The sequence below is a fragment of the Simochromis diagramma genome, unplaced genomic scaffold (assembly GCF_900408965.1).
Source record: "Simochromis diagramma unplaced genomic scaffold, fSimDia1.1 OVJJ01000753.1, whole genome shotgun sequence".
Lineage (NCBI taxonomy): Eukaryota > Metazoa > Chordata > Actinopteri > Cichliformes > Cichlidae > Simochromis > Simochromis diagramma.
Window position 1 is genome coordinate 16,304,413 of NW_024387523.1, and position 26,081 is coordinate 16,330,493.

General features: G+C 41.2%; 1 protein-coding gene across 7 annotated transcripts in view; it reads left to right on the plus strand.

Moving 5' to 3' along the window:
- The window catches only part of col16a1 (collagen, type XVI, alpha 1), a 78,153-nt gene that overhangs the window by 50,329 nt on the left and 1,743 nt on the right, over nucleotides 1-26,081 (plus strand). For 5 of the 7 annotated variants that reach the window (XM_040020294.1, XM_040020300.1, XM_040020297.1 and 2 more), the window contains 42 exons: nucleotides 81-224; nucleotides 1,243-1,278; nucleotides 2,162-2,269; nucleotides 2,577-2,699; nucleotides 2,791-2,844; nucleotides 2,930-2,971; nucleotides 3,341-3,376; nucleotides 3,462-3,515; nucleotides 3,612-3,680; nucleotides 3,773-3,826; nucleotides 4,246-4,272; nucleotides 5,272-5,325; nucleotides 5,636-5,680; nucleotides 5,859-5,930; nucleotides 6,711-6,764; nucleotides 11,517-11,567; nucleotides 11,659-11,778; nucleotides 11,975-12,016; nucleotides 12,101-12,172; nucleotides 12,299-12,343; nucleotides 13,072-13,116; nucleotides 17,279-17,332; nucleotides 17,426-17,479; nucleotides 17,599-17,652; nucleotides 17,729-17,773; nucleotides 17,876-17,929; nucleotides 18,018-18,053; nucleotides 18,141-18,203; nucleotides 18,280-18,351; nucleotides 18,479-18,532; nucleotides 18,692-18,736; nucleotides 20,801-20,845; nucleotides 21,084-21,137; nucleotides 21,243-21,296; nucleotides 21,397-21,447; nucleotides 21,866-21,955; nucleotides 22,069-22,104; nucleotides 22,233-22,277; nucleotides 24,180-24,374; nucleotides 24,626-24,689; nucleotides 24,880-25,056; nucleotides 25,144-25,221. In XM_040020294.1, the coding sequence (XP_039876228.1) occupies nucleotides 81-224; nucleotides 1,243-1,278; nucleotides 2,162-2,269; nucleotides 2,577-2,699; nucleotides 2,791-2,844; nucleotides 2,930-2,971; nucleotides 3,341-3,376; nucleotides 3,462-3,515; nucleotides 3,612-3,680; nucleotides 3,773-3,826; nucleotides 4,246-4,272; nucleotides 5,272-5,325; nucleotides 5,636-5,680; nucleotides 5,859-5,930; nucleotides 6,711-6,764; nucleotides 11,517-11,567; nucleotides 11,659-11,778; nucleotides 11,975-12,016; nucleotides 12,101-12,172; nucleotides 12,299-12,343; nucleotides 13,072-13,116; nucleotides 17,279-17,332; nucleotides 17,426-17,479; nucleotides 17,599-17,652; nucleotides 17,729-17,773; nucleotides 17,876-17,929; nucleotides 18,018-18,053; nucleotides 18,141-18,203; nucleotides 18,280-18,351; nucleotides 18,479-18,532; nucleotides 18,692-18,736; nucleotides 20,801-20,845; nucleotides 21,084-21,137; nucleotides 21,243-21,296; nucleotides 21,397-21,447; nucleotides 21,866-21,955; nucleotides 22,069-22,104; nucleotides 22,233-22,277; nucleotides 24,180-24,374; nucleotides 24,626-24,689; nucleotides 24,880-25,056; nucleotides 25,144-25,221 (2,767 nt within the window). The remainder of the gene's footprint in view (nucleotides 1-80; nucleotides 225-1,242; nucleotides 1,279-2,161; nucleotides 2,270-2,576; nucleotides 2,700-2,790; nucleotides 2,845-2,929; nucleotides 2,972-3,340; nucleotides 3,377-3,461; nucleotides 3,516-3,611; nucleotides 3,681-3,772; nucleotides 3,827-4,245; nucleotides 4,273-5,271; nucleotides 5,326-5,635; nucleotides 5,681-5,858; nucleotides 5,931-6,710; nucleotides 6,765-11,516; nucleotides 11,568-11,658; nucleotides 11,779-11,974; nucleotides 12,017-12,100; nucleotides 12,173-12,298; nucleotides 12,344-13,071; nucleotides 13,117-17,278; nucleotides 17,333-17,425; nucleotides 17,480-17,598; nucleotides 17,653-17,728; nucleotides 17,774-17,875; nucleotides 17,930-18,017; nucleotides 18,054-18,140; nucleotides 18,204-18,279; nucleotides 18,352-18,478; nucleotides 18,533-18,691; nucleotides 18,737-20,800; nucleotides 20,846-21,083; nucleotides 21,138-21,242; nucleotides 21,297-21,396; nucleotides 21,448-21,865; nucleotides 21,956-22,068; nucleotides 22,105-22,232; nucleotides 22,278-24,179; nucleotides 24,375-24,625; nucleotides 24,690-24,879; nucleotides 25,057-25,143; nucleotides 25,222-26,081) is intronic. The other 2 variants (XM_040020296.1, XM_040020298.1) reach the window with 2 other exon arrangements.

Consider the following 26,081-nt stretch of genomic DNA (forward strand, 5'->3'; position numbering starts at 1 on the left):
GCGGATGTATTTGTTGGTTTTGTATCCTTTAATATTTTTATTATGCAAACTCATCTTGTTGACTCCCTTGCTTTCCCTAGGGCGAGTGCGGTGTGTGTGAATCATCAGAGGTTGGCCGGATACCTGCTAATATCAAAATGCCAGTGGGAGCAAAAGGCAGTCAAGGTGAACCAGGCCCTCAGGGGCCACCAGGACCTCCAGGTCTTGGGGCTGAAGGCAAACAGGTGCGTATCCATCACACTGATTCGAAGCATCTTTTTGGAATCCAAAAACAGCTTCACCTTAGATTATTCTAATATGTTCATGTATGGTTGTCTTCTTTTCAGTTAGGAAAAAATTACAGAAATGGTGCAGCGTATTTTACTGTATTGCTGCTAAAATAACTGTATCTCCAAGAAACATGTAGATGGAAGTGCTAAAGACAGGGTAGCACCTTTTAAGACCTTCTTGGCTTTGCTTGTAGAGAGCACTACGGTATGAAAGAAGGAATGAAATATTTATTTATATAGTGCCAAATCACAACAGCAGTTGCTTCAGGGTGCTTTATATTTTTAAGGTAAAGCCCCGACAGAGAAAACCCCAACAATCAGATGACCCCCTTATGAGCAAGAACTTGGCGACAGTGGGACAGAAAAACTCCCTTTTAACAGAACGAAACCTCTATAAATCCTTAAAAAGAAACAATGCCACTTGGCTAAATTAGCATGTAACAGTGACATAGCTTGCAACCAAACCCAAGAACAAACAAAAATGGAAACAGCACTGCACACACCATTACTTCCATAACTGATCTTCATCAGAATTAGTAACTCAAATCGCATTATGCAAATTCCACAAAACCAATGCAGCTTCTTTCCGATCCTTGCAGAGTAAAAAGGATTAAGCATTATCTTGATGAGTGAGACTTTTAAGATACTGAAAGATTGTGCCTCAAGGGTGCGTCAACCCATAATACTTATTGTACAAATCGGCTATACAGCAAATCTCCTCTTACCACAGAAGTGCTACTAAGTATAATAAATCTCTTTTGGCTTGTGTCATCCCCCCAATTACATGCTGTTTGCTTCTGTGGTTAGCTCTGTGTCAACAGTTTTTATTTTATCTGAATGGATAGAGGCTTCCACAGTATTTGCAGATGACTGCACACGTGTTTTGAAAGTGCACGTGCATGTTTGTGTTTCTACCTGTGTGCATGCATTTTTTTTTTTACATTTTTACATCCTCTTTTTTTTGACTTTACAGGGCCCATCGGGGCTGCCTGGTTCCAAAGGAGAAAAGGTAAATTACTCAGTAATGTCTCCTATGGTTTGACCTAGTAAGTTAAAAAATTAAACCCCACATATGAAATCTACAACCATTCTGTGACATTTACCCAGTGCCCACATAACCAAAGCAGTATGCTGACAAAATGAGACTATTTGGAGTTTTTGGTGGGCTTTAGAGGCAGCCAGGCATTCTCACATAAGCACAGGCCAAGGATGTCTGGAGGAATCCCACGCCGCGTATTAAATATTGTGCTTATTTTAGATCACAGAATCCATGTGGTGGAACATTCGCATCACTTTACCTATAAAACCGAGAAATAAATCTCCCAATAACAGAGCCAAGCTGCCTTAAATTACCTTGAAAGTCATCCACAGGAATCACTCTGCTTCAACTTCAAAGTGGAGGAAGATAGTTACTGGAATACTGAGATTGATTTTTTTTTTCCACATAAACACAGATCAGACAAAAATACTGGCCTGGTTGATGTTGGGGAGGGAATTCTTAGCTACCCTGTGGAGCTGCCTTGTAAATACTCAAAGGTTTCCAATTAGTGTAAAACTGCATTGTGGGTATTGGTGGCATCCACCATACGTGTACATTTTCTTTCTCATAAGAACGCAAAACCTTTTTAATTAATATCATGCATTATTCACGTCTGTGTTTGCTCACTAGAAATCTTCTTCTCCACTACCTTTGATGATACAATTCATGCTGCAGCCAGCTGTCAATAAGTATCATAGCATGAAACCATCAGAAAGGTTGCATCACTCACAGTCTTTTAGTTGCTCTTGGTGGAAAAAAAAAAAGAAGCCTGCCTAGAATTCATTTTGAGCATTGTGCACACTAAATACAGGTCACTGCCTCTCCTTTTAACAATGTATTTCAATTTAACCAGGGTGAGCAAGGAGATCGAGGAGAGAATGGATTAGATGGAGCTACTGGAGCCCCAGGACTGCCTGGAGACCATGGTCGGGATGGCCAACGGGGCTTGAAGGGAGAAAAGGTAGTTTAGCATTCCTGGGCCTTTACCTTCCATCCTCTGATGCCAGTGCCAGTATAAAATGTGTCAGTCGTGTCTCTGTACCTTAGAGATCTAATTTGTTTTTTTTAAATGGACTTAGATTTGTCTCTCCATCCATTGAGAGCATCTATTACATATTAGGAAATAGGAGTTAAAAATTGATGCTGATTAGCTAAATGGAGACACAGAAGTTGGAATGAAGTTTGATTTGTCCTGAGCTACTTGGATTGTGATTTTGGATTTGTTGATTTGCTTTTATTTTGTTTGTTTATTTGTTTATTTTTTACAGGGGGATGCGTGTACCAGCTGCCCTTCTGCTGGTGCTGTTGTGGGTGACGGTGTAGCTGTGCCAGGCCCCAAAGGAGAGAAAGGAGACCCCGGCCCCCCAGGAGAAGGAAAGTCTGGCAAAAATGTAAAGGCACTTGTTTATAAGTGGATATACTTTAAGTTCTGTGCTGTGAGAATTGCACATGATGAGCTTGTTTTTTTTTTTGTCATTTCAGGGAAAGCCAGGTTTGCCTGGTGTGCAGGGCCCCGTCGGTCCCAAAGGAATCAAGGTGTGAATTCCCATTTATTATATTATCATGTTTATAAATAAATATGGATGACTGATTCACTGTCAATGTATTTTGTCGTCTATAGGGAGAAGTCGGAGTCCCAGGAATTGGCCTTCCAGGACCACAAGTAAGGCTGACGTCTCCTGAGGAAAAAAAAAAAGAAACCATCTGGATCAAGTTTGATGTTGACATTTGAAACAGCTGTTAGACACAACACTCATGCAGCTCCTAGGTGGATGCTGTTTTAATCTCACTGCACCAAATTCCCCCATGACATCAGCGATTAGAGTTTTACAGTCTCGCAGATCTGACAGTGGAGTTGTAAATAACCGCCATAAAGTAATTTGGGAGTTTCTTCTCTCTCAAATCCTTTGACCTCTCGTGGAATAACAGCTCATTGATTTGTCAGTCTTTGTCCATATCTTTGCTCTTTTCTCCCCAGACTTCGTTAACCTTCAGATTCTTTTTTTTGTTGTTGTTTGTGTTTCCATCATAGGGTGAAGAGGGACCAAGAGGACTCCCAGGACTTGTAGTAGGCTTCTCCTATTTTTAAAGTGCTTTGTTATTTCTTTACACTGCATATGTAGACTTTAGTCTAATCTCTGCTTTTTGTACAGGGATCTGCTGGTGCCAGAGGATCACCTGGGCCTGCTGGCCCTGCAGGGGAGAAGGTAGCAGAAAAAACAAGTGACTTAAACTCTAAATTGCCTTTGTACAGTTACATGAACCCTCTTTAAACTTATGTGTTGGGTTTTTACTGTTCACAGGGCTTCAAAGGTGACTCTGGGCTTCCTGGACCACCTGGTCCCCTGGGCGTTGGAGTAACAGGCCCCCCGGTATGACGTAAATATGTCTTTTTGCCTCTCCATATGATGTAATGCTTATATGTTTTCAAACACCCTCTCCTATTTCCTTTTTTGACCCACAGGGTAGAGATGGAGCCCGCGGCTCCACGGGACTGCCGGGAGCTGATGGAAGACCTGTGAGTTGTTCATTTAAAGTCTGTTTCAAACACATGTTTTTCACATGTTTTTGTTACTTATGAATCTGCAATTCAGAGAGTTGTCAGAGAAATTCAAGTGGCAAACTCGAGTTGTCGCCCGTGCGTTAGCGTCTTTTCAGACTTTTAATTTTCTTTGAGCTTCTTTGGGAATTGTCCTTGATTTAGGCATCATTTGTAACCAAGGATGTCTGCCTCGATCCATAACAGAGGCGATGTCTGCTCCCATCTCATCCTCCGTCCCCTGATCTGCTCTCAGCTCACTGCCCCGTGAGCTTTCTTCTGAAACAACAAAGCAAGAGTAACTAAGTGTTTGTCTTTGTGTGTGCGTGTGTGTGCGTGTCTGTTCGTGTCTGTGTGTGTCTGTGTGTGTGTGTTTGCTCTGTCTCCTACTCTTGCAGGGGCTTGATGGAGCTAAAGGGGACAAGGTAAGTCTACCGTTTTGTTTGGATGAAGGAAACTGGAGGGGTTTTAATATAAAGAGGGTGGGACAGATGGTAATCACAAGAGATGGCTCAACACCCTACTACCACACCAGCCTGGCCCAATCCCTTGTCTCACACACACACACACGCATACACACACACACACATGTACGTGCACGCACCGGCCTCAGGGCACATATAGAGTAGCAGTGGAGGTGACAAGTGTACTGTTGCTGGCAGACAAGAGGAGTTTTGGGGGCCTTAAGAGAGAGCGTGTGCGAGACTATTAATTACTGAATTCATCAGAGCCACTGGTCCAGACTGTCACCGAGCGGGTGGGAGAGATGAAGACGTGGCAGAGGCAGAGTTTAAGGGTCGGGAGAGGTATAAGATGTGGGGGCAGAGTTGTTTGTGAGGGCTGAGGTGAAAAGAAGAATAAAGTTAAGAAAGAATAAGAAGTTGAAAAAAAAATCAGAAAACAGAAAAAATGTGCAAGGGGTAACTTAGCCTTTATTCTGTGGATTTATTAAGACTCTGTGGCTCATGCATACTCTGAAAAAAGTGATTTTGGTTGGACTATCGTGAGAACAGATGCATATGAAGAGATATTATGTGGTTTCCTCTTATATGTTAGCTGTATTTGTGTAATTGTACAATTGCATGTTCATTGTATATATGCAAAAGTTAAAGCTTTTTGGGCAGTTTTGTGTATTGCTGCACTTTATATTCCTAACACAGTATGAATAATAAAAAAAAACCAACAACTTTAAATCCCTGCCAGTTACAAGTGTCTTTGTAACACATCAAGATTTAACAAAACGGAACAAAAGTGCCACGAAAGCTGAAAGAGTTCTGGCTTTCTTCCTGTAACAAGAGCAGTTTTAATCTTGAATGAGGGCTCGTTTTTGCAGCCTGTGCTTAAAATCGTGCCCAGTTTCACTTTACTGTTTGATTCTTTTTTTAAAGATCTGCCTTTTGGGGTCTTTTTTATGTGTATTTCAGGGTGAACCTGGAGAGTGCGGCTGCCTAATGCCGCACACGGGCGTAGGCGGACCTGTAAGTACACCCACGCTGGAATCGCTACATGTGGACAGGCAAATTCATCTAAAGTAGAGAGAGCATTGCTGCTCAGTGTATGTTTTAAGCGCACAGGTCGGATGATTTGGTGCGAGTCCAAAGGTAACATGTTGAGAAAAAAGAAACTGCTGAGTTTTTTTTTTATTTCTTTTTCTCTCTGTTTTTTTGCTCTTCCACAGTTTTCTGTAGTTTGACATTTGTTGTGTAATTCTTAACATCACACTGTGTGCTTTCTGTATATCCTGCGAGCAAAGGTGCATCTCTGATTTTGACTATTCTTGCCTTGCAGGGAGCTCCAGGAACTCCAATAAACACGTGGCAGCCCGGGCCTCAGGTCTGATCTGTCAGCCGAGCTGTCCTGTATGACAGCTTAGGCTTTGTGTGAACGCTGTGTGTCTGTTGTTACCTTGCAAACTTTGTTTGGAAAATCGCAGCGCTCGTCTCCTTTTTTGGGGGGTTTCACTGTCAGACTATGATGTAATAATTTGTGGTCCTCCCTTCATATGTTGCAGGGTCCCCCAGGACCTCCTGGCCCACCTGGACCCCCTGGGCCTCAGGGAGTTATTGGAAGCCAAGGACCTCAGGTATAAGCGAGAGTGCAAGTAGGATGGTCAGGGGGGAGGGGTTATGTCTTTGCTTCAATTCAGAAGCTGCTTCATTATGCTGAATTGAAAAAAAGAAGCTACTTATGTAGGCTTTGAGCTTGGGCAATTTGGGTTCATAAATAAGGCTTTAACGTGCTTCGCATTTTCATGGGTGAATTAAATCCATATTATGCATGTAGGAAATGAACTGTCATTATATAAAGTATGTGTGCAGTAGCTTGGACACAAGCAGGTTAAGGATCAAATCAAGTTTAAACTTCAAAAACGCACTAACCCATCTGGTGCTTCGAGCTTTAACCCATGTGGGAAGCAACTGAGCAAGCTTTCTGAATGTCAGTCAAGACATGAACAGTTATTTGAAGGTCTGGCTTTAAATACACCAAATGATGCAAAGCTTACTCAAAGTATGAATTTGGCTCATTTGAGAAGTTTTTTCTTTTTTTTTCATTTAAACAGACCTTCAAATAAAGTGATGCTCTGATCTGTGCTGCAAGAGTCAAAGGCGTAAGAAACTTTAGAAGTGACTGGGTTGGAGATATCATGTCTTTGAAAAGAGTGCATTTGTTTTTTGTTTTTTTTTTAATTCAGTAGTGTTCCGAGATTTTTTTTTTTCCAAGTTTCATAAGACATGGCCGGAGAGGGAAGAGGTTTCGTCATTTTGGCACTGCCCCTTTGACTCTGCCTTTACCATTGGTGCCGATGGGAGTGGCTAGCCCTCGATTGGCAACAAACTAGTTCAACCTCAGTTCCTTCTTTCAGGGTATCCCTGGAAACGACGGGCTACCGGGGAAACCGGGTTTGCCTGGAAACATCGTAAGTAATAATAGAGAAAAAGGAGGAGAGGCGGCTCTTATCTGCTGATTTGAGATCTGGGGCCTTGTGTATAAATGATGCAAAAGCACGAAATAAATACATATGGCAGGAAGTGGAATTATATATAAGATATTCCCAAGAAGGGAAGACTCATGAGTTTATTTTCTAAACATTTAGTTTTTCACAAACTTTATTACATCATGATTAAAGTGGTTTATATACTCTGCCCCAAAATGTGCTGTGTTTACTTTTGTTAAATTCTGTATTTGAAGCACAAATCCTGCTTTTCTGTTTTTAATTTGAAACCGCTGATGCGAGAGGAAGGAAGTTTGTTTTTTTGTTGGACAAAATTTAAAGGTGGCATGTAGGTATCTGGCTCGTACAGTACAAAGTGGAGAAAATAATTATTTGAGCACTTGCTGAATTCACAAGTAAATGGACTGATTCTTATATAGCGCTTTTCTACTCTCTCAAAGCGCTCTATACAACATGCCACATTCACCCATTCTCACAAGCACTTTATCTATACTTAGTGTTATCTAACTACATTCACACACATTCATACTCCGATGGAGAGCAACTTGGGGTTAGTATCTTGCCCAAGGATACTTGACATGCAAACTGGAGGAGCCAAGGATCGAACCATCAACCTTCCGATCAGTAGGTGACTTGCTCTACCTCCTGAGCTACAGCCACCCCTAAAGAAGTTGCTCACTTACAAAGGAATTATAATTTTGTAATTTTTTGCTAGTTTCATTTTACTGGAGTGACGGAATATAAACGGAAAATCCATAAAAACACATTAAATAAAAGTTATACATTGATTTGCATGTCACTGAATGAAATAAGTATTCGATCCCCAAGGAATACCAAAGACATTTCTTGTAGTTGGTCACCAGGTGTTTTTTGGTCCACTCCTCTTTATGGAGACCCTCAAAATCCTTCAAGTTTCTTGGCTGCTGTTTGGTAACTTGAAGCTTCAGCTCCCTCCACAGAATTTCTCTAGCACTGAGGTCTGGAGACTGTCTAGGCCACTCCATGACCTTAACCTGCTTCTTCTTTAGCCACTTCTTTGTTGCTTCTGTGGTTTGTTTTGGGTCATTGTGATGGTAGAAGACCCATCTTCAGTGTTCTGCTTGAGGGAAGACTTGTGCTTGTGCTGCAAGATTTCAGTCCATTACAGCAAAGTGTGTTACTAAACGGTGTTCTTGGTCACTGTGGTCCCATCTGGATTCAGATTACTAATATGCTCCCCCCGTGTAGTTTTGGAATGATCCACCACCTTTCTCATGACCATCCACACCCCAAGGAGCTCTAGACCCAGGGCTATTGACAGTTATTTTATATTTCTTCTATTTATAAAGAATTGTAAATGAAACAGATGACGTTGATTTTATGGACAGGTGTATTATTTATTTATTTATTTATTTATTAACCTTTATTCAACCAGGAAGATCCCATTGAGATTAAAAACCTCTTTTTCAAGGGAGACCTGGCCAAGATAGGCAGCAGCAGATGTCTCACAGTTACAGAAATTACTCAAACACAGGCAGCAACAACACACATGCAACAATAAGTGAAAGAATACAAATAAAATAAAAAATAAAATTCAAATAAAAATAAAAAAGTCAGTTAAAATGACAATCAATCGAATTGAAACAGTTACATGTTATGGACTTGGCCTCAAGGATTCGTAGTTTAGATTTAAAAGCACTTAATGAAATGAATTCAGTCATTTTCCATTCCTTCTGCAGTTTGTTCCAAGCCAAGGGTGCTAAATGGACAAAAGCTCTTTTACCAAGTTCAGTTCGGGCAAATGGAACAGAAAGCAACAAGTAGCCATGCGGACGAAGAGAATACCGACCAGCATGTTTCATTACAAGCAGGGAACATAGATAAGAAGGCAGCAACCCAAGTATCGCCGTATATATAAAACTGTATAAATGAGAGTTCCTCCGACTTACCAAAGCAGGCCATCCTACCTGAGAGTATAACTCACAGTGGTGAGTCTGAAATTTACAGTTAGTGATGAACCTCAGAGAAGCATGATACACAGAATCAACCATTCGAAGACATTGAGCAGAAGCATTCATATATAGAATATCACCATAATCCAGCACAGGCAAGAATGTTGCAGCAACAAGCCGCTTCTTTGTAAAGAGAAACACAACTTATTTTGAAAATAAAATCTCAGTTTTAACTTCAGGTTTTTCACAAGATTCTCTACATGTGGTTTGAAGGTAAGCGAGTCATCAATTAAGATTCCCAGATATTTATAGGTGTGAACCAACTCTATTTTATTACCTTCAAGAGTGGTTACCGATTGGATTGTTTGGGCTCGTCTCTTTGATTTAGAAAACAACATGAGCTTTGTTTTGTCTGCGTTGAGAACAAGTTTAAGCTGAAGTGTGTACTTTATAAATATAATATGCTGAAAGCTGGAGTCTCTGTAACTGATTGGCTGATTGATTGATTGTAATCTACAATCAATCTGTGGGAGCCAGAATTGTGACTGGGTTGTTGGGGATCAAATACTTATTTCATTTTCTGGATTTTTGGTTTATATTCCGTGTGTCTCCATGAAAATGAAACTACCACAAGAATAAGAGACTGTTCATTTCTTTGTAAGCGAGCAAATATAAATGCAGCAGGGGATGAAATAATTATTTCCCCCACTGTGTATGCCTGCATGCTTCAAGATGACTGACTGAGTGCTAGGCTGTTCCTTTTCTAGCCTCAGGTGTGTTTGAAAATCTCTGAAGGTAATTTCTTTTCTCATGACAGTGAGTGCAAGGACAAAGACAAAGTGGTGAAATAAGGTGTTGCGAACTAATCTGTGCTTTCTGATTCTTCTGCATATGCTGTCAGTATTGCTTTCTTTCAAGTCTGTTTATAACTTAATTTAATTTTAGGAACATCGATGATGATCTCCAGCCAGCTCTCAAGGGCAACTTAACCTTCAATGCAGTATTTCAACAAGTAGTTCAGTGAAGAAAAGAAATGTCCTACTTTTTAAAAAAAATGATCTTATAGAAACTGCAGACAAGTGTTGAATACGAGCACATAAAGCACCGTCTGTGCGTACACGCAGTCACAGTCTGCTTGGAAATCGGGGAGGGAAGAGTTGTAGCATAAGCCTCCAGTGGAAAAGTTTGAACTCTGTCCTCCACGCGCTCACCTTTGCACAACACATTTGTCCAAATTTGCAATTTGGCACATGCCTTTGCAGCGTGGCAGAAGTAAACATTATTCCTATAACTGACGTACAATTATACATGCAAAAATTATAGAGAACTTTCTTTTGAGCGAGCCTGTTAATGCACGAGGCCTCGTTTTAGCTCAAATAATCACCAATAGCGTGCGGCATAAAATAGCCTTCACAGCTATTAGCTCCAGTTTGAACAATGTCAAATGGGTTTGTAATGACTTTGAAACCAGGCCAGGTGCTATTGACAGACTCACTCAGTGGAAAGGGTCCCACTGCTTTGATAGGGTGCTGACCGCCTTTCACAGTAGATGCGATGGGTGTGTGTAATGAGCAGTTGTTTCAGGATTTATAATAACTGGAGATTGTCACTCTGTTGTGGCATTTGTTTATCTCTCTGAGTTTGAAGTTTTTCTCTTTTGGACTTGATTTAATAGAAAGAAAAAAAAAAAGAGTTTTTGTTCTCTCTCTGTGTCTCTTTTTTAATATTGCATCCCGGCTTCATCCCGGCTTTCTTCCACAGTCCAAAAACAAGCATGTTCTAAAGTGACCTGTCCAGGGCGTACCCCCATCTCTTGCCCAGCAAAAAGCTCTCCAAGGCTCCAACCCCCCCATTGGAGTTTATATAATGCAATGATTGAGCTCACGTACTGTGATAGGAACAAAAATTTAGTTCTCAGCTTGGATGTGTCTCTCGCTTGAAATGCCTTCAGTTCTGGAGCCTCGGTAATTTGTTTTGTTGTGACATTGTGCGGAATGAGATAGTCATACAGAGACATATTGCTTGCAAAGGTTGTGACAGTTTGTACCAGGTTTCTGCAGCTTTGGGTGATAAAGCAGCCCTCGGTGATAAAGTGAAGTGTACCCCATCAAGTGTGGAATTTCAACAACTCTGTGAAATCGTATTTGTTCAGCAAAATAGCAAGACAAATACTAGAAAATGACAGTGACAGCAAGACTATGTTTGGTCGGCTAGCAGACACAGTTGCCACCGGAAAGTTTGTGTCTTAAGCTAAACCTTTACCGCAGCAAAATGTTGACTTGCCTAACTGCGATCTGCCAGCTTAGACATTATTAGTAAATGTTTGCAACTTTCTTACTTTGACAAACCAATTTTTTTTTTTTGTATGAGAATGACCCTCCTATGTGGGTCTGTTTTTTCTGGCAGAATTAAAATGCGATACTCAACTGGTACCAGGGTACTGCGTTCAATTTCTAGTACAAGTCTGTACAATAAACGTCTAAACAATAGACAGTCATTGTACAGACTGTCTATACGATAAATGTTACTATACCTTACCAAAGGGGTTTTGCATTGTACTCTTGCATTATTAAGAAATAATGGTATTATGACATTATTTAATTGTTAAAGTAACTTGGCTTAGTTACAACATTGTCCTTGAACTGTGCTTGGAGAACATAAAGTATTTTAGTTTTCTCTCAAATAAGCCAGAGCAGAGTCGGTGGCTGTAATGTGGGTGGTCATTTTTAACTTTAATGTTTAAAATCACATTCATGGAATTTCCATCTCCATGCCTATTCTGCAGCCTTACATCGGACCAAACCAACTGCCTCGAGACTCCCCGGGAAGTCAGGATGTAAGTTTATCATTAAAACTTTCATGGAATGGGAATGGCACGGCGTGTTTGGGTATACACATGTGTGCTTGTTTCATTGTGTGTGACACAGGATGACTGCGAAGGGGGATGTTCCCAAGGGTTGCCAGGGGTGCCGGGGATGGTTGGTGCCAAGGGAGAAAAGGGAGACCAGGGCAGGCCTGGCGTAACTCCCTTGGACAGCTGTGACTTGGTGAGGCTCGCATGTACTCTGTGATTCTCCAGATTCAGAATCATAGGAAATAATAGACCAGCTGCAATTTGTTTGCTAAATGCAAAATGGCAATGACGTTTTGCATTAAATTCTACTGTGCATGGCTTAATGTGGTTGGCTCTCGGTGTGACAGTAAGGCATTGGTCTGATAAGCTGTCGCCCTGTCTGCTTGCAGTGTTTGGAGAGACTGCAGACGGAGCAGGCAACACAACCAAGGGTTAGTTGAAGTCAGTGCCTGTGTGTCTACAATGACAGAGACTTGCGTGCTCACTTCCTGGTATTTTATTTCTTCATCTCACAGGGCGATCAGCCTTGTGTGGGAACACCTGGAATCCCAGGAATGCCTGGATCACCGGGAACAAAAGGAGATCCAGTGAGTCAGAGTGTCTTCATGTGCATAATATCATTTTCTTATGTTTTTCTTTGCCGATCTGTTTTTGTTGTAGTATGTATATGCAAATTACTTTACAGAGATCTTTATTCTTCATGTTTACTTCAGGGTCCATCCGGAGAAAGAGGCCAAGCGGGAATGCCCGGAAACATGGTAAGAGTTTTAGCTACATTTCAGCTTTAGTTCAGCTTCATCAGAAGTTGATTTGCAGCAGGGTGAACCTACTGTGTTCTGGCTGGTTTTCTTTAATAAAAATCATAACACTAGGAAGCTGTAACAGTGGGCTCTTACTCTGGAATCTTAATCTTTCATATGTATGAGCCTGCATCTCCCATTTTAAGATACTAAGAAAAAGTTTTCCACTACTTTGATGACATCTTTCTCCAACTTACCACTCTGAAAAATCTGTTATCAACAGAAAAATGTTCAAAAACTATAAAGTGCATTTTAATCACTGCCTTACATTAGTTTGCCGGTACTTCTGTGAGTGGGAAAAAAAATCATTTTTTTCCCCTTTTTTCTTGTTATGATTATTGTAGGACAGCACCGTTGGGTTTTTGTCTCAAAGCTTGCAATTGAAGTGACTTGGTGGAGGTTTATTCCTTCCACTTTTCATGAAATCACAGAGCCCCCTGCTGGCCCCAGTGAAAATGTTGCGCACTGGGTGCCATAACACTAAACTCTGAAAGGCTGACTCACACAAACCCACACTAGAGCTCTCTATTGGCATGCCTGGTGCAGCATTCACCTAATTGTCAGGAACAAATTGAAACCAGCTTAAACAAAAGGGGTAAACTGTTTTTTTTTTCCCTGTGTGTATTCTTGTTACTTTTATGTCTCAGGTGTTTTAAAGTGTTCCTTTCATTATTTTCTATCTGCAGGGACCTCCTGGATTTCCAGGTTCTCAGGGCCCACCTGGTTTACCTGTAAGTTTCATTTAAACTCTCAGACTTCAGTTATTTTCCCATTTTATTTAGCAAAGGCAAAATTTATCAGCCGCACACCCATGGTGAATCTTCGATTCCTCTACATCCCAAAGGGTCTTTATTGGATTGAGATGTGGTTGCTGTGAAGGTCATTTAAGCACAGAGGACTTGTCCTCATGTTTAGGAAACCAGTTTGAGATGATTTGAGCTTTGGGCGATGTAGCGTGTAAATAAAAAAATGGTAAATGGCCTGTATTTGTATAGCGCTTTTCTAGTCCCTAAGGACCCCAAAGCGCTTTACACAACCTGTCATCCACCCATTCACACACACATTCACACACTCACCAGTGTGTGAATGGTGTAGCATGTTGGTGCGGTGGTTAGCACTGTTGCTTCGTAGAAAGAAGGTCCTGAGTTCAAATCCATCATCTGTGTGGCGTTTGTTCCCCTCTGTGTCTGTGTGGGTTCTCTCCCACGGTTTAAAGACATGCAGTTAGTGAGGCAGGTTAAGTGGCCATTCTAAATTGGACCTGGATGTGAATGGTTGTCTGTTTTTCTTTGTGAGCCCTGCAACAGACTGGTGACATGTCCTACCGTTCACCCTATGACAACTAAGATAGCCTCTAGCCCTCCTCTGCAACTCTGAATTGGATAAATGAAAGAAAATGGAGCATTATCCTGCTAGAAGGAGTCATCAGAAGATGGGAATACTGTGTGCTAAGGAAACATCTCCCACACCATTATGACACTTGCAGCAGACTCATCAGGCCATTTAGCATTTTTTTCCAATCATCTATTGTCCAATTTTGCTGAGCCCGTGCCTTGGCTAAAAGACGTGGCACCTGGTGTAGTCTTCTGCTTCAAGGTTTGACGTGATACTCTTCTGCATACTTTGGGTGTAATGAGTGGTTATTTGAGTGACTATTTCCTTTCTGTCATCTCTCAAAGCAATCTGGCATTTCTCTGACCTCTGGCATCGCCAAGGCATTTTCTCACAGAGAGCTGCCACTCTCTGGATATTTTCTCTTTTTTGGATCACTCTCTGTAAACGGTTGTGTGGGAAAGCCCAAGCAGATCAGCAGTTTCTAAAATAGTCAGAAACAGCCAGGCACCCAAAGTCACTTAACTGGTATTTCTTGCGCATTCTGATGAGTTTGAGCTTCAGCAGATCGTCTTGACTACGTCTGCATGACCACAGTCGTGGCCGGCAGTTTTGGCAAATGCACAGTTGTTTGGTTTTGTTCATGCACTTTGCTTCAGTATCACTATACAGTGAAGAATGTATGTATGTGTATATATATATATCTATATATATATATATATATATATATATATATATATATATATATATATATATATATATGTATGTGTATATGTGTATATGTGTGTGTATATATATATATATATTAATATATATATATATAATATATATATATATAGATATATATATTATATATATTACACACACATACATATACACATACATACATATATATATATGTATGTATGTGTATATATGTATGTGTGTATATATATATATATATATATATAATATATATATATATATATTATATATATATATATATATATATATATATATATGTATGTATATATATGAATGAGTGCTGGATTATTTGACCACATAGGCCGACTTAAGGGGGAATTAAGAGGAAGAAAAGAAGATAGAGCTTTTTTATTTTCTTAATCCTTTGCTTTTTTCTGTAAAATCAGATCAACACTACAGTTTTACGTTTTGCCTTTAAGCTGTTATTTTATTTCCCTTTCCAGTGGACAAGTTCAGAAGGAGAATTACTTGTAATTTCAAATGACTCGCACAAATCTGATAAATGTCCGAAGGCCCAAGTACCCTCTTGCTTATTTGCAATAAGAGGTTATGCAATGGATTTGTTTTGTCTGTTTGTTTGACGGAATGCTCAAAAGGTTATGGATCAAATTGCATAACAGTTTTACTAGAGCTGATGCTTGGCCCAGCTTAAACGGGATAACATTTTGCAGGAAAGTTCACATCATACCTTTACAAACTTTACATATAATGTTCACTCCTTAATAAAGGTAAAATTGATTACATCTTCTGTGCAAAAGTGGAGGAGTAGGAGTACAAGTACCTCAAAACTGTACTTAAGTACAACATTTGAATCAATGCAGTCGAGCTGCTTCCCAACACTGTCCTAAAGCTGCAAACCAATTTTCTATTTATTTACTTATTGGTCTTTTCCTCTGAATTGTGGATCCTCCCACTTTTAAATCAAAGCCACCCTTGTTTATTCCGTCTTGCGCCATCTCCCCATCCCCGTGTCCTTTTCTCTGTGGCTCTTTAATGAAAGTTATGTCAGATGAGGAAACGATTTGGTTCTCTCTCTCTCTCCAGTTGTTCAATTATTCCCCCATCTAAGTGATGGAGAGTTGCACTGCTGTGCGGACGCAGCCCTCCCCTTCCCCTTTTCTCCTCATACAGATTTATTGCTTTAGGAGAATAGAGATGCTAAATGAGTGAGCCGTGTGAGCACTGCATGGAGTCCATTTGTGGTGTAGTATCGCTTTATAGCAGGTGTTAGCCTCTGCTGTGTGCAGCAGTGTGTCTGTTTGTGTTGTTTGTGAGAGGGAGGGAGAGTAGTGTTACCCTGCTGTTGAAAACGCTGCTTTTATTCAGTAGTTAAGAAGTTCCTGACAATGACGGGAAACCAATCACAGGGTTTCGTCTTGGCTCGATGTAGGCTTTTGCAGGTGTAGATTATGAACAGCGGTAAGCACGATCAGAGTATAAACTAAAGGTAATCAGGCAGTTGCCTAATTGGGAGGTAGTTTTCTCTCATTTCTGACCATTTGCTTTACAAACTGTCTATTTTGCCAAGGTAAAGGAAATCCCAGCTGGCGAACTGTCAGACACTGTGTAATAACCGATCATAAGTTCTCTCATATTAAATGTACAGTAAGTAATGACGGCAGTGTGTATTCATGAATCACACTGAGGCAAAAGTACAGACTTGAGACTCTGGAGTCTTCTGTTGGATCTGTGTGATGTCAAAGAGGCGGTCGTCTCAGGCATGCAGCTTGACCCCACAGCTCGACCCCACATATAGGGTAGCCAATCAAAAGAAAGTTAGCTTAAAGAAAGAAATACTAATAGAGCTTGTTTCTGATGGAAAATGAGCTTAGTGGGCTGCACAAGCTATAAGATAAATATGGGTTATTTTTAGAGCCCAACTGATAAATGGTTTTTAAGATCAATACCGATATTAGATCATTTCAAATCGATATATCGGCTGATATTTTTAACATGAATTTTCTAAATAATCTTGTTTTACTGTCACAACAAGTTGTGGATTACTCCTTTATGCTCAACTGGCATCAGCTGGTTGTTGTGTTTGTGACGTTCCAACCATACATACAGGGAAGGTGGAGAGTAACCTCTGGTGGACAAAATACGCAACATCATAACTAATACCATGGTTGAAGAGTGTTTAGTTTGTCTTTACTTTTTAATTTTTATTTGTCAGTCTTGATATTGATATTGATATTAGCAAATCACTAATATCGGCTAGTATATCAGTCTGAATGTAATTATTTTGAATAGATTATTGCGAGTCATGTAAACCTGTACTAATAGAGAATAAAACGACCAAGAAATACTTTGATTTCAAATGTCAACAGATAACGAAATATAGCTTTTCTATGATTTCCTGTTGTTCATAACATGTCATTTTATTGTTGCTGGTGTCAGCTATTTGTTTGTTTTTTAATGTGCTACAGCTGGTGTCTAAAAGCTTATGTAAGGTCAATCTTTTGTTAGTTCAAATTTCCACCTGAAACATGGAGGATGGGATTTAAAGGCAAGTGTCTGGATAATATGTTGAGTAAATTTTAAAAAGTTCCAAAGAAATCTCTTTATATATGTATTTATAATGATTTTTCTCCCGGGTGTCACCACCTCAGAGCTAAAGCCTCATGGAGGTATAGAGCTGAGGACAAAATCAAATAGGGAGTCTCATGGGGATGTGATCCAAGCTAGTTAGCCTTTTCCACTCTTTGATATTGACTTACCCTGTCACTTTTATTTCTGCCAGGGGAGCCTCTTTCGCAGACGTACATATCACATCCTCTTCTTCATTTTCTAATCCTTCTTCCCTCCTGTCACATTCAGGGTCAACAGGGTGAGCGAGGGTCAGATGGCCTCCCGGGAATGAAGGGTGATCAGGCAAGTATCACACAATCATTCTGTCTCACATTATAGCATGGAGAAAAAATAAGTGCTGTCCATATTTGATTGATTCTGTGATCTCTACTTTAGGGTCCTTCAGGGACGCCTGGGTACCCAGGAACCATGGGCCCTCCTGGACTGCCTGTAAGTCACTCTGCCTGCTTGATTATGAAGAAACGGTAGCACTGACATCATCCTGACAGCTGGGGGGTGATACTGACATGTCAGCAGACACTAATTTTCTGCCTTTATTTATTTATCAGGGACTCAAGGGCGAACGTGGAAGCCCAGGAACTGCTGGCCTAAAAGGAGAATCAGTAAGGGATTGCATCAACACTGTCCTGGACGCTTGTGTTGGATATATTTGGGCTAAAACTTTCCTCCCTTTTGCAGGGGCCTCCTGGTAACCCTGGATATCAAGGACAAGCTGGATTGCCGGTCAGCATTTCATCGTAAATTTAGCTTGTCAATATTTAGGATCCGGCTTTTTCATTTATGATTTCTAAGTTTAATAACTGGGTGAACATTGTGCGTCTGTAGGGCATTAAAGGAGACAGTGGACCAGCAGGGCCTGCTGGTGCTAAGGGGGATCAGGTATGCACTATAAAACACAAAGACACATAGACCTAACAGACAGATCCAGTACTACCGATTACCAGTGTGTTTCTCTTTATATTTTAAGGGCTTCCAAGGACAACCAGGCTTCCCAGGACCACCTGTATGTAAATACTTTCAGTCCACGAAAGCAGCCATTTGTTCTTGATGTTACTGTTGAGACTTTCTGTATCACTGTGTGTGAATTTAGGGACCACCAGGTCCTGCCGGCAAAACTGGAAGGGAAGGGCTTCCTGGGCTCAAAGGGGAAAAAGTGAGTACAAAACACACATTTAGCTGTTTCAGTTTTTGTTCGCACTTCAAATTGGACTGAAATTCTCCACTTTTAGGGCAACGACGGCACTCAAGGCCCTCAAGGATCAAGTGGACCACCCGGTTCAACCGGGTCGCCAGGGTTGATGGTATGTGCATTATTTCTTTTTTATTTTTTGCACTCTATAATCTAAGTATGACCCTTTCTGACCTACCTGTGAACTGTATGCTGTTATGAGTACTTATCTGTCCTCTCTTATCTTGCAATATTAAAAGGGCCCCCGTGGCATTGACGGAATTGACGGAAAAGATGGAAAACCAGGACTGCGGGTAGGTCACATGCATGAATCAGATGGGTGGTCTGCCCACACATGCAACGTACACACAAACACACAGTATATAATGAAAAAAAAAAAGCAGTGATGCAGTAAAGATGTGGATGTAATAGCTGATCTTTGGCACTGGCTCTTTTTATTTTTTTCTCATCAGGGAGAAACAGGGCCTCCAGGCCCAGCAGGACCCCGGGGAATGCCCGTGAGTATTCCCTCCTCTAATCAGAATGAACGTCTTTTCATATTGTACAAAAATCATGTTATTATTAATAAAATCTTGCATCAACTTGATCTTGGTTGTTCAGATTTAAAACACTGAAACAGTTGCAGAGAATGAATTCTTTAATGTAACTGTGCAGAGAATTAAGGCTGGCTTATTATTAATGTTCAAATTTATGTGGCTTTAATTTTTTAATAAAAAAGATTGTAATTTATGACCCATCAGTTATTCATGAATTGCCCTCCTTACTGGTGCACTCTTTCATGGATTGTAATTGGATTACAATTATATTGTTTAACATTAAAAAACCCTTCAATTTACTATTTACTATAAAATGTTACCTTGAGATTCATTTTTATACAGATAGAATATCCATCCTGGTAACATCGCTTGAAGTTAATGGTTGTGTTTTATGTCTTTTTTCCACACACGTGCATTTTCCACAGTATTTTTTATTTTGTCCGTACTCAAACTGATTATATCCCAAAACTACCTGGAATATTGTTTCCTTAATTCAGTTCACATCAAGTCATAAGTCCTCTCAGTGTGCTTAGCAGGTACCAGACAGCGTGTGCAGCGTCCCCCCCTTAAAGGACAACGGAGAGAGAAAAGTTCAATAGGCTACTGCTAATTAGCAAATTAGCAGTAGGTGATTTAGTGAGTTAAAGTCGTCAGCTAAGCTGTGTCAGCAGCAATATCTAAGTGCACAAGTGCTCATTAAGTGATGCTGTAAATGTAAATGCCTTTTTCCTCTCAGCGTTAACATCAGAAATTAATCAAATTATTTCTTCAGCATGTTTTGGGTGATCCAGTCCATTTGGCAGACACTTTAAACGTGCACGACAATACAGCATCACGCATTTGCTGCAGATTTGTCATCCCAAAGGTGCTCTGTTGGATTCAGATCTGGTGACTGCAGATGCCATTTGACTACAGTGAACTCATTGTCATGTTTGAGGTGATTTGAGGTTTGTGATTAGCAAAGCTCAAAGCTTCTGATGGCTGCAATAAGCACCCATCAGAAGATACAGTAGGCACACTGTGGTCTTTAAAGGATAGATGTGATCAACAATACTCAGGCTGTGGTGTTTAAAAGATGCTCAGTTGGGGTACTAAGAGCTCCGGAGTTTACCAAGAAAATATCTCCCACCACTGAACCACCGTTATAAGACAGGATGGATCAATGCTTTCATTTTGTTTTTGCCAAATTTCGACCCTAACAAACAAATGTCATGACTGTCTTCTTCTGTTGTCCAAATTTGGTGAGCCTGTGTGAATTATAGACTCGGTTTCCTGTTCTTAGCTGACAGGAGTGGCAGCCAGTGTAGCCGATCTGTTTCAGTGTTGTGCTTTCAGAGATGTCCTCCTGCAAGCCTTGGTTGTAACAAGTTTTTTTGTTTTGTTTTTTTCTTCTCGTTACTGTTGCCTTCCAATCACGCTCTCTGACCGTTCATCTCTGACCTCTGGCATCAACCAAGCATTTTTGCCGCTCACTGATTGTTTTCTCTTTTCTTTCAACCATTCTCTGTAAACGCTAGAGATGGTTGTGTGGGTGAAAATCCAAGAAGATCAGCAGTTTTTGAAATGCACTGAGTTTCTATCATGTGATTGGAACAGATGTACCTAATAAAGTGACCAAGTTGCTCTGGGTTTGCCCTATGCAAATTAACTGACAGCATGACTCGCGATATTTTGCTTCCCCTCAGCCATGTTGGAGCAGCACAGTCTTTACCGACTCTTGTTAAGGATGTAGATGTTACTCGTAATGTAACCAAATCTAAAACCTCTAACCTTCATAGCTCCTCCTAAGATCTCCCTAACTTTCTGTCTTGTATAGCAGCGCACTGGAGACATGACTAGCTGTCTGTCTCCCTCCAGTTCTCCTTTTTTTTTTTTTATTCCTCTCTCACCATATCACAGTTTGTGTTCTACCCAAGAGCAGGTGTTCAGGATTTTCAAAGACATGCCTGTCTCTTCTTTTGGCTGCTTTGACTTTGTGAATTTTTATACTGTACCAATCTCATTCTCTTTGATGTCTCTCCTCAGGGATTCAAAGGGAAAACCGGCCACGTTGGCTTTCCCGGACAGAAGGTTAGCCAGCGACTCGCTGCTTTACCGTGTCTGCCTTCTTAACTAGTCACATTTACACCGTCTTTCTTCTGCATGAAACCAAATTGTTTTATCAAGCTGATCATTACAATGAAAGTCTGTTTTTTGGGGAGTTTTTTGTAGCTTTGCTAACTTATTCTTTTGAATCTCCCAAAATCAGAGTCCTGCATTCTTATTGTGCTTCCTTTAGTTCATATTCATACGTTTCTTATCCCTGCAGGGTGAAGCCGGACCCACAGGTCCACCCGGGACACCTGGCAGACCGGGACATGAGGTGACATCTTTCCTCCAACTTGATTATAAAGCACATCAGTAATCTATGCATGGAAGCTGAAAGCGCGAGTTTGCATACATCACAGTCAGTTTGTGGCCTTTCCAGGGTGATCCAGGTACGCCAGGACCTCAGGGGAGACCTGGACCTCCGGGCCACCTTGTAAGTTCACTTCCATTTCAAACATATACATTCATCATGTTGCAATATTTCAGTGTGTTAACAAGCTAGACGTCACAAATCTATTTGCTTTCCTCATCAGGGCTCTACAGGTCCATCTGGACCTCCAGGACCTCCAGGCCCATCAGGAGTGGTGAGAGAGAGAATCTCTCAAATATCATGATAACTATTTAGTTAAACAAGAGCTGAATGATTGAATGTGAATAAATGCATCTTTAACAATCCCATAGAGGAGAATGGGTCGACAGTATAGTCAGAGAAATATAAACAAGTGAGCAAAGCGAGTAATATTTACACTGACTGTGATCGTGGAAAATAACTTCAGAAAAGAGAAGCAAAAAAACATAAAGTAGAGTAGTATCTTATTTTCCACAACTGTTAATTAATGCGTCAGTAGAAAGTGGGAACGTGATGTGTTGGTGGGTCTGTATTGTTGGCGTATGCCTGCGTGAGGGAAGTGGAAATGAGGCACTATTGAAATTCTGTCCTGCTGCCAAACATGCAAATAATAGAAGAGAATCTTCTCCATTTTTTTCTCCCTGGTTAACTAGGGTATAAAAGGAGATAAGGGCCAGGATGGAGAGAGGGGTCTCCCAGGGATGCCAGGATCTCCAGGGCCACCGGGGCACCCGGGGCCTATGGTTGGTACTTTTCTAAAATGACCCTATCTACATTTAATTAAACATAATTCAGACTGCCAACATTTCTCACTTAAATTGTTTTTTTTTTTCCCTTGCTTTGACTTTGTCTTCAGGGTGAGCCAGGAAGCGATGGTTCTCCTGGAAAAGATGTGAGTAATGTCTGGGTGTGGTGTTGGCCCTCTTTTTAAAGTATAATGGAGGCAGACTGACAGATTATGTTGCGCATATTTCTTTCCTTGATTGATACTTGTTTTTCTGTTTTGTTTTCTTTTGACAGGGAGTGGCAGGTGTGCCAGGGGACAATGGGCAGTCAGGGCAAAAGGTAAGAGACGACTCTTCAGTGCAGTATTCTAGAAATGTGTGTGTTTGTGTGTGTGTGCATCCTCAAGGTGAAGCTCAGCCATCCGTCTCCTCTGCGGACCATCTGAACGCAGTGAGATCTACCCTTTTCCTGTTCCCTTTAGCCCACGGAGACTAATACCGGCACACTACAGTGCTGAACATGCTCGCTGCCCCCCCTCCCACATTTCTGCTCAGTCAGCACTCGCACTTAACACAGTCATCAGATCACTAACCCTCCGACCCCTCTGCTAAAACTCTCATTCCTTCTCCCTTCACTTCACCTTTCTCCAAACTGGCAGATGGCTGCCCGCTAACCTTCTGTAGCTGCAGTACTGAGCCTGTTGGATGTAGCCTGAGACGCAGGCTTTACAGTAGGTGGGTACAGTGATAAAGTTATTCTTCTGCCGCTGGGGTAATGCTATTAAGCATGAGGGGAGATGCTAGATGAGGCTATTTGTCACGCTGACAGGACGGCATTGTCAGGGTTTTTAGCCGCACAGAAAAGGAGAACAGAGGAGAAAGACAAGAACGGACTCTTCTATTCTTCTCGCTCCTCTCTGTTTCAAGAGCCGTCTGTCTGCCGCTGATGTGTAAACATTAGACGTCCATTATGGGCTGCTTTGTCCTCGATAAATCACTGTCGCTAATGTAGCGGGCCTGTTTTTGAGTGTATTTACACAACCTGAGTGCTGAGCACCACAGTGTGGAAAGTGATATAGATGTAGTCAAAAGCCGTCTTATAGGGCTTAATACAGGTATTAATATTGTCTGTATTTGTACAGTAGGCTTCCTAAATTGGCGAAATAGTTATATTCAGCAGCACGGTGGAACGGTGGTTAGCACTGTTGCCTCACAGAAAGGAGGTCCTGAGTTCAATTCCACCATCAGGCTGTGGTCTTTCTGTTTGGCGTTTGCATGTTCTCTCAGTGTTTGCATGGGTTTTCCCTGGGTACTCCGGCTTCCTCCCACAGTCCAAAGACATGCAGTTAGTGGGAATAGGTTAATTGATCAATCTAAATTGCCTGTAGGAGTGAATGTGGGAGTGAATGTGAGCGCGAATGTTGTCTGTCTCTGTGTGTTAGCCCCGAGACAGACTGGCGACCTGTCCAGGGTGTACCCTGCCTCTCGCCCAATGACAGCTGGGATAGGCTCCAGCGCCCCCCGCGACCCTGAAAAGGATAAGCGGAAGCGAATGGACGGATGGATCGTTATATTCTTAATGAATACTGTATATAGATAGCAAGTAACACGTTACAGTAAGGCCTGCAACTAAGGGTGTATTTCCTGTGTTTCTAAATGGATTTTCAATGTATTTTATTTTGAAATTACAATGTTAGGTAATGATATTAGGTAAGTACACTGGAATAAAAGGGTAACAAGTCAGGTTTTTACAGGACACAAGAAATAATTATATTGTAAGTAAATTTTAATATGTAAATAATTTTAAGTACTTCACAAGTAATATTTGAGTACCACATAATTTCTTGGCATTTCTGTGGCAAAACAAACAATATTTCCATATGTTACATTGTAAGTACAGTGAACCTTTCAAGACTCTCGTCGTATAAGCTCCACTCTCGTGGAGTGGCTTAACTTTGCCTAACTTCCAGGTACTTAACAGGAAAAGAAACACTCCTTTGGAAGGTTGGGTTTAAAGAGTGAAAATAAAAAATAAAATAAAATTAATGGCTCCATCGTGATAAGATCACACAGTTCTGCATATTTTGATGCTATTAAGTTGGTAACAGTCCTTATCACATTACTCTTGGTAAAATAAAAGGACAGTACAGTTATAGAACATCCAACATGCACATCAACATAGTGAATATTAAATAAAGGTGTAAAAAGGCGTGCATAACCTTTATTTGTCTCTGTGTCTCAGGGTGAGGCAGGGACTCCTGGCCAGAGGGGTCCTCCAGGAGAAAGAGGTAGGCCAGGGCCCCCTGGTGGAGGAGCATATAGTTCCAAGGATGCACAGCCCATGATTGGCCCAGTCGGCCCCAGAGGGGAAAGGGGAAGTCCAGGCTCAGCAGGTGCCCCCGGCCCCCCTGGTCTTCCAGGATCGCCAGGAAATGACGTGAGATGCAGCTTCATTGCACTTTTGTTTTTGGTTTGATTTTTTTGTCTTTCCTCCAACATTTAATCAGCTCCAAATCATGCTATAACCAGGCTGGTTGTGAGAAAAATGAGGAGACTGGCCACAGGCGCTCGCTAGCTCCATCTGTTCTTGTAAATAATGAATTTTTTAATTATCTACCTTGATTAATGTGTGCTCGTCTGGTTTTTGTTTTGGGGTTTTTTCCCCTCTCTGTCTGTCTTCTCAAACAGGCTGTTGTCAATTACGATGAAGTCAAGAACTTCATTCGCCAACAGGTCATTAAGATCTTTGACGGTAAGGACATGTGCAAATGCACTTTGTGTGAATATTTAGTGGGCAAAAAAAACACTTTGTACACTAGAGTAGTATTATCTCATGAGATGCATATCTGTGTTTCAAGAATGGTTCTATTTGTCCTTTGGGAAACAGCTGCTCCTTCCTCTGTGGACTTCTTTTATTCACAATGTTTTCTTCTTCTCCCCAGAGAGAATGGCCTATTACATGTCTCGCATGCAGATGCCAGTAGAGATGGTGGCGTCCCCGGGTCGGCCTGGGCCTCCAGGGAAAGATGGAACTCCAGGTAGTCCCGGAACCCCAGGTGCCCCCGGTCTTCCAGGACAGATTGGCCGACAAGGCCGGCCAGGAGGACAAGGACTCCCAGGTGAGGGTGACAGTAATGTCACGTTATCATAAGCAGACAGTAAGCAGCTTTGTTGCCATGTGGTCATGTGTTACTTTCTTGCCCTAGGACCACGAGGACCGACTGGAGAAAAAGGAGACAAGGGTGTTGGAGAGATGGGAGATGTAGGCCCTCCTGGAGCACCGGGTAATGTACCCCACTCATTCATCATTCATCGTATAGTTCAGTGGCAGCTATTTGCCTCATTAGATTTCTTTCTTCCTTTGCTCACGTTGTGTGACGGCATTTCCATCTGCGCATGCTTTATGTTTATTCTACTGGCTGAAATAGCATAAAGGCTGCTAATTCCTTAGAACTTGCTGTTGATTAGTAAATTGCCAGCACGATGAGGTAATTTTTCATCGTTCTTAAATGGCCTTAATTAAAATCACCAGTCTGATTCTTTCAAGCCAAATTCGCATCTGAGAATCCCTAATCATGATGGAGTTCACTTAGCATGGTGTAAATTAGCAAATTAGCATCTGTGCTCACATTACATGGAGCAGGAGGTTGAGCGTGGGCTGAAAAAGATGCCGTGCCACTCATGAAGTGATCAAAGTGGGAGTTTAATATCCGTTCATGTTTAATTCAAGTTCCCCCGTCAACGGGCACGGAAATAACGTCATCTGTTCGAGATGATGCTTCGTGTTGTGTGCTTGTTTTGTATATTTTTCTGATATGGCGTGCAGATGATATTTGATGACATTACTGATGATTAAATTCATTCGTCTTGTATCCACGCTTTTTTATTTTGGAAGTGTTGTACTTACGGATTTTATATTCTAATATTATACGTCCAATAAATCTTTAAAGGGGGATAGCGTTGCATTTACGAACTCATGTTTTTGCTATTACTGACAAAGCTGATGCCACTCTAATCCTATCTCGCTGGCACTTCTTTTTACAGTACTGTCAATTTGTTGTTTTTCTATAAACCAGTTTAAAGTACCTTTAAAAATATCTTTAGTAAACCGATCTACATTTTTTAAGGAGACAGGGTAAAATCT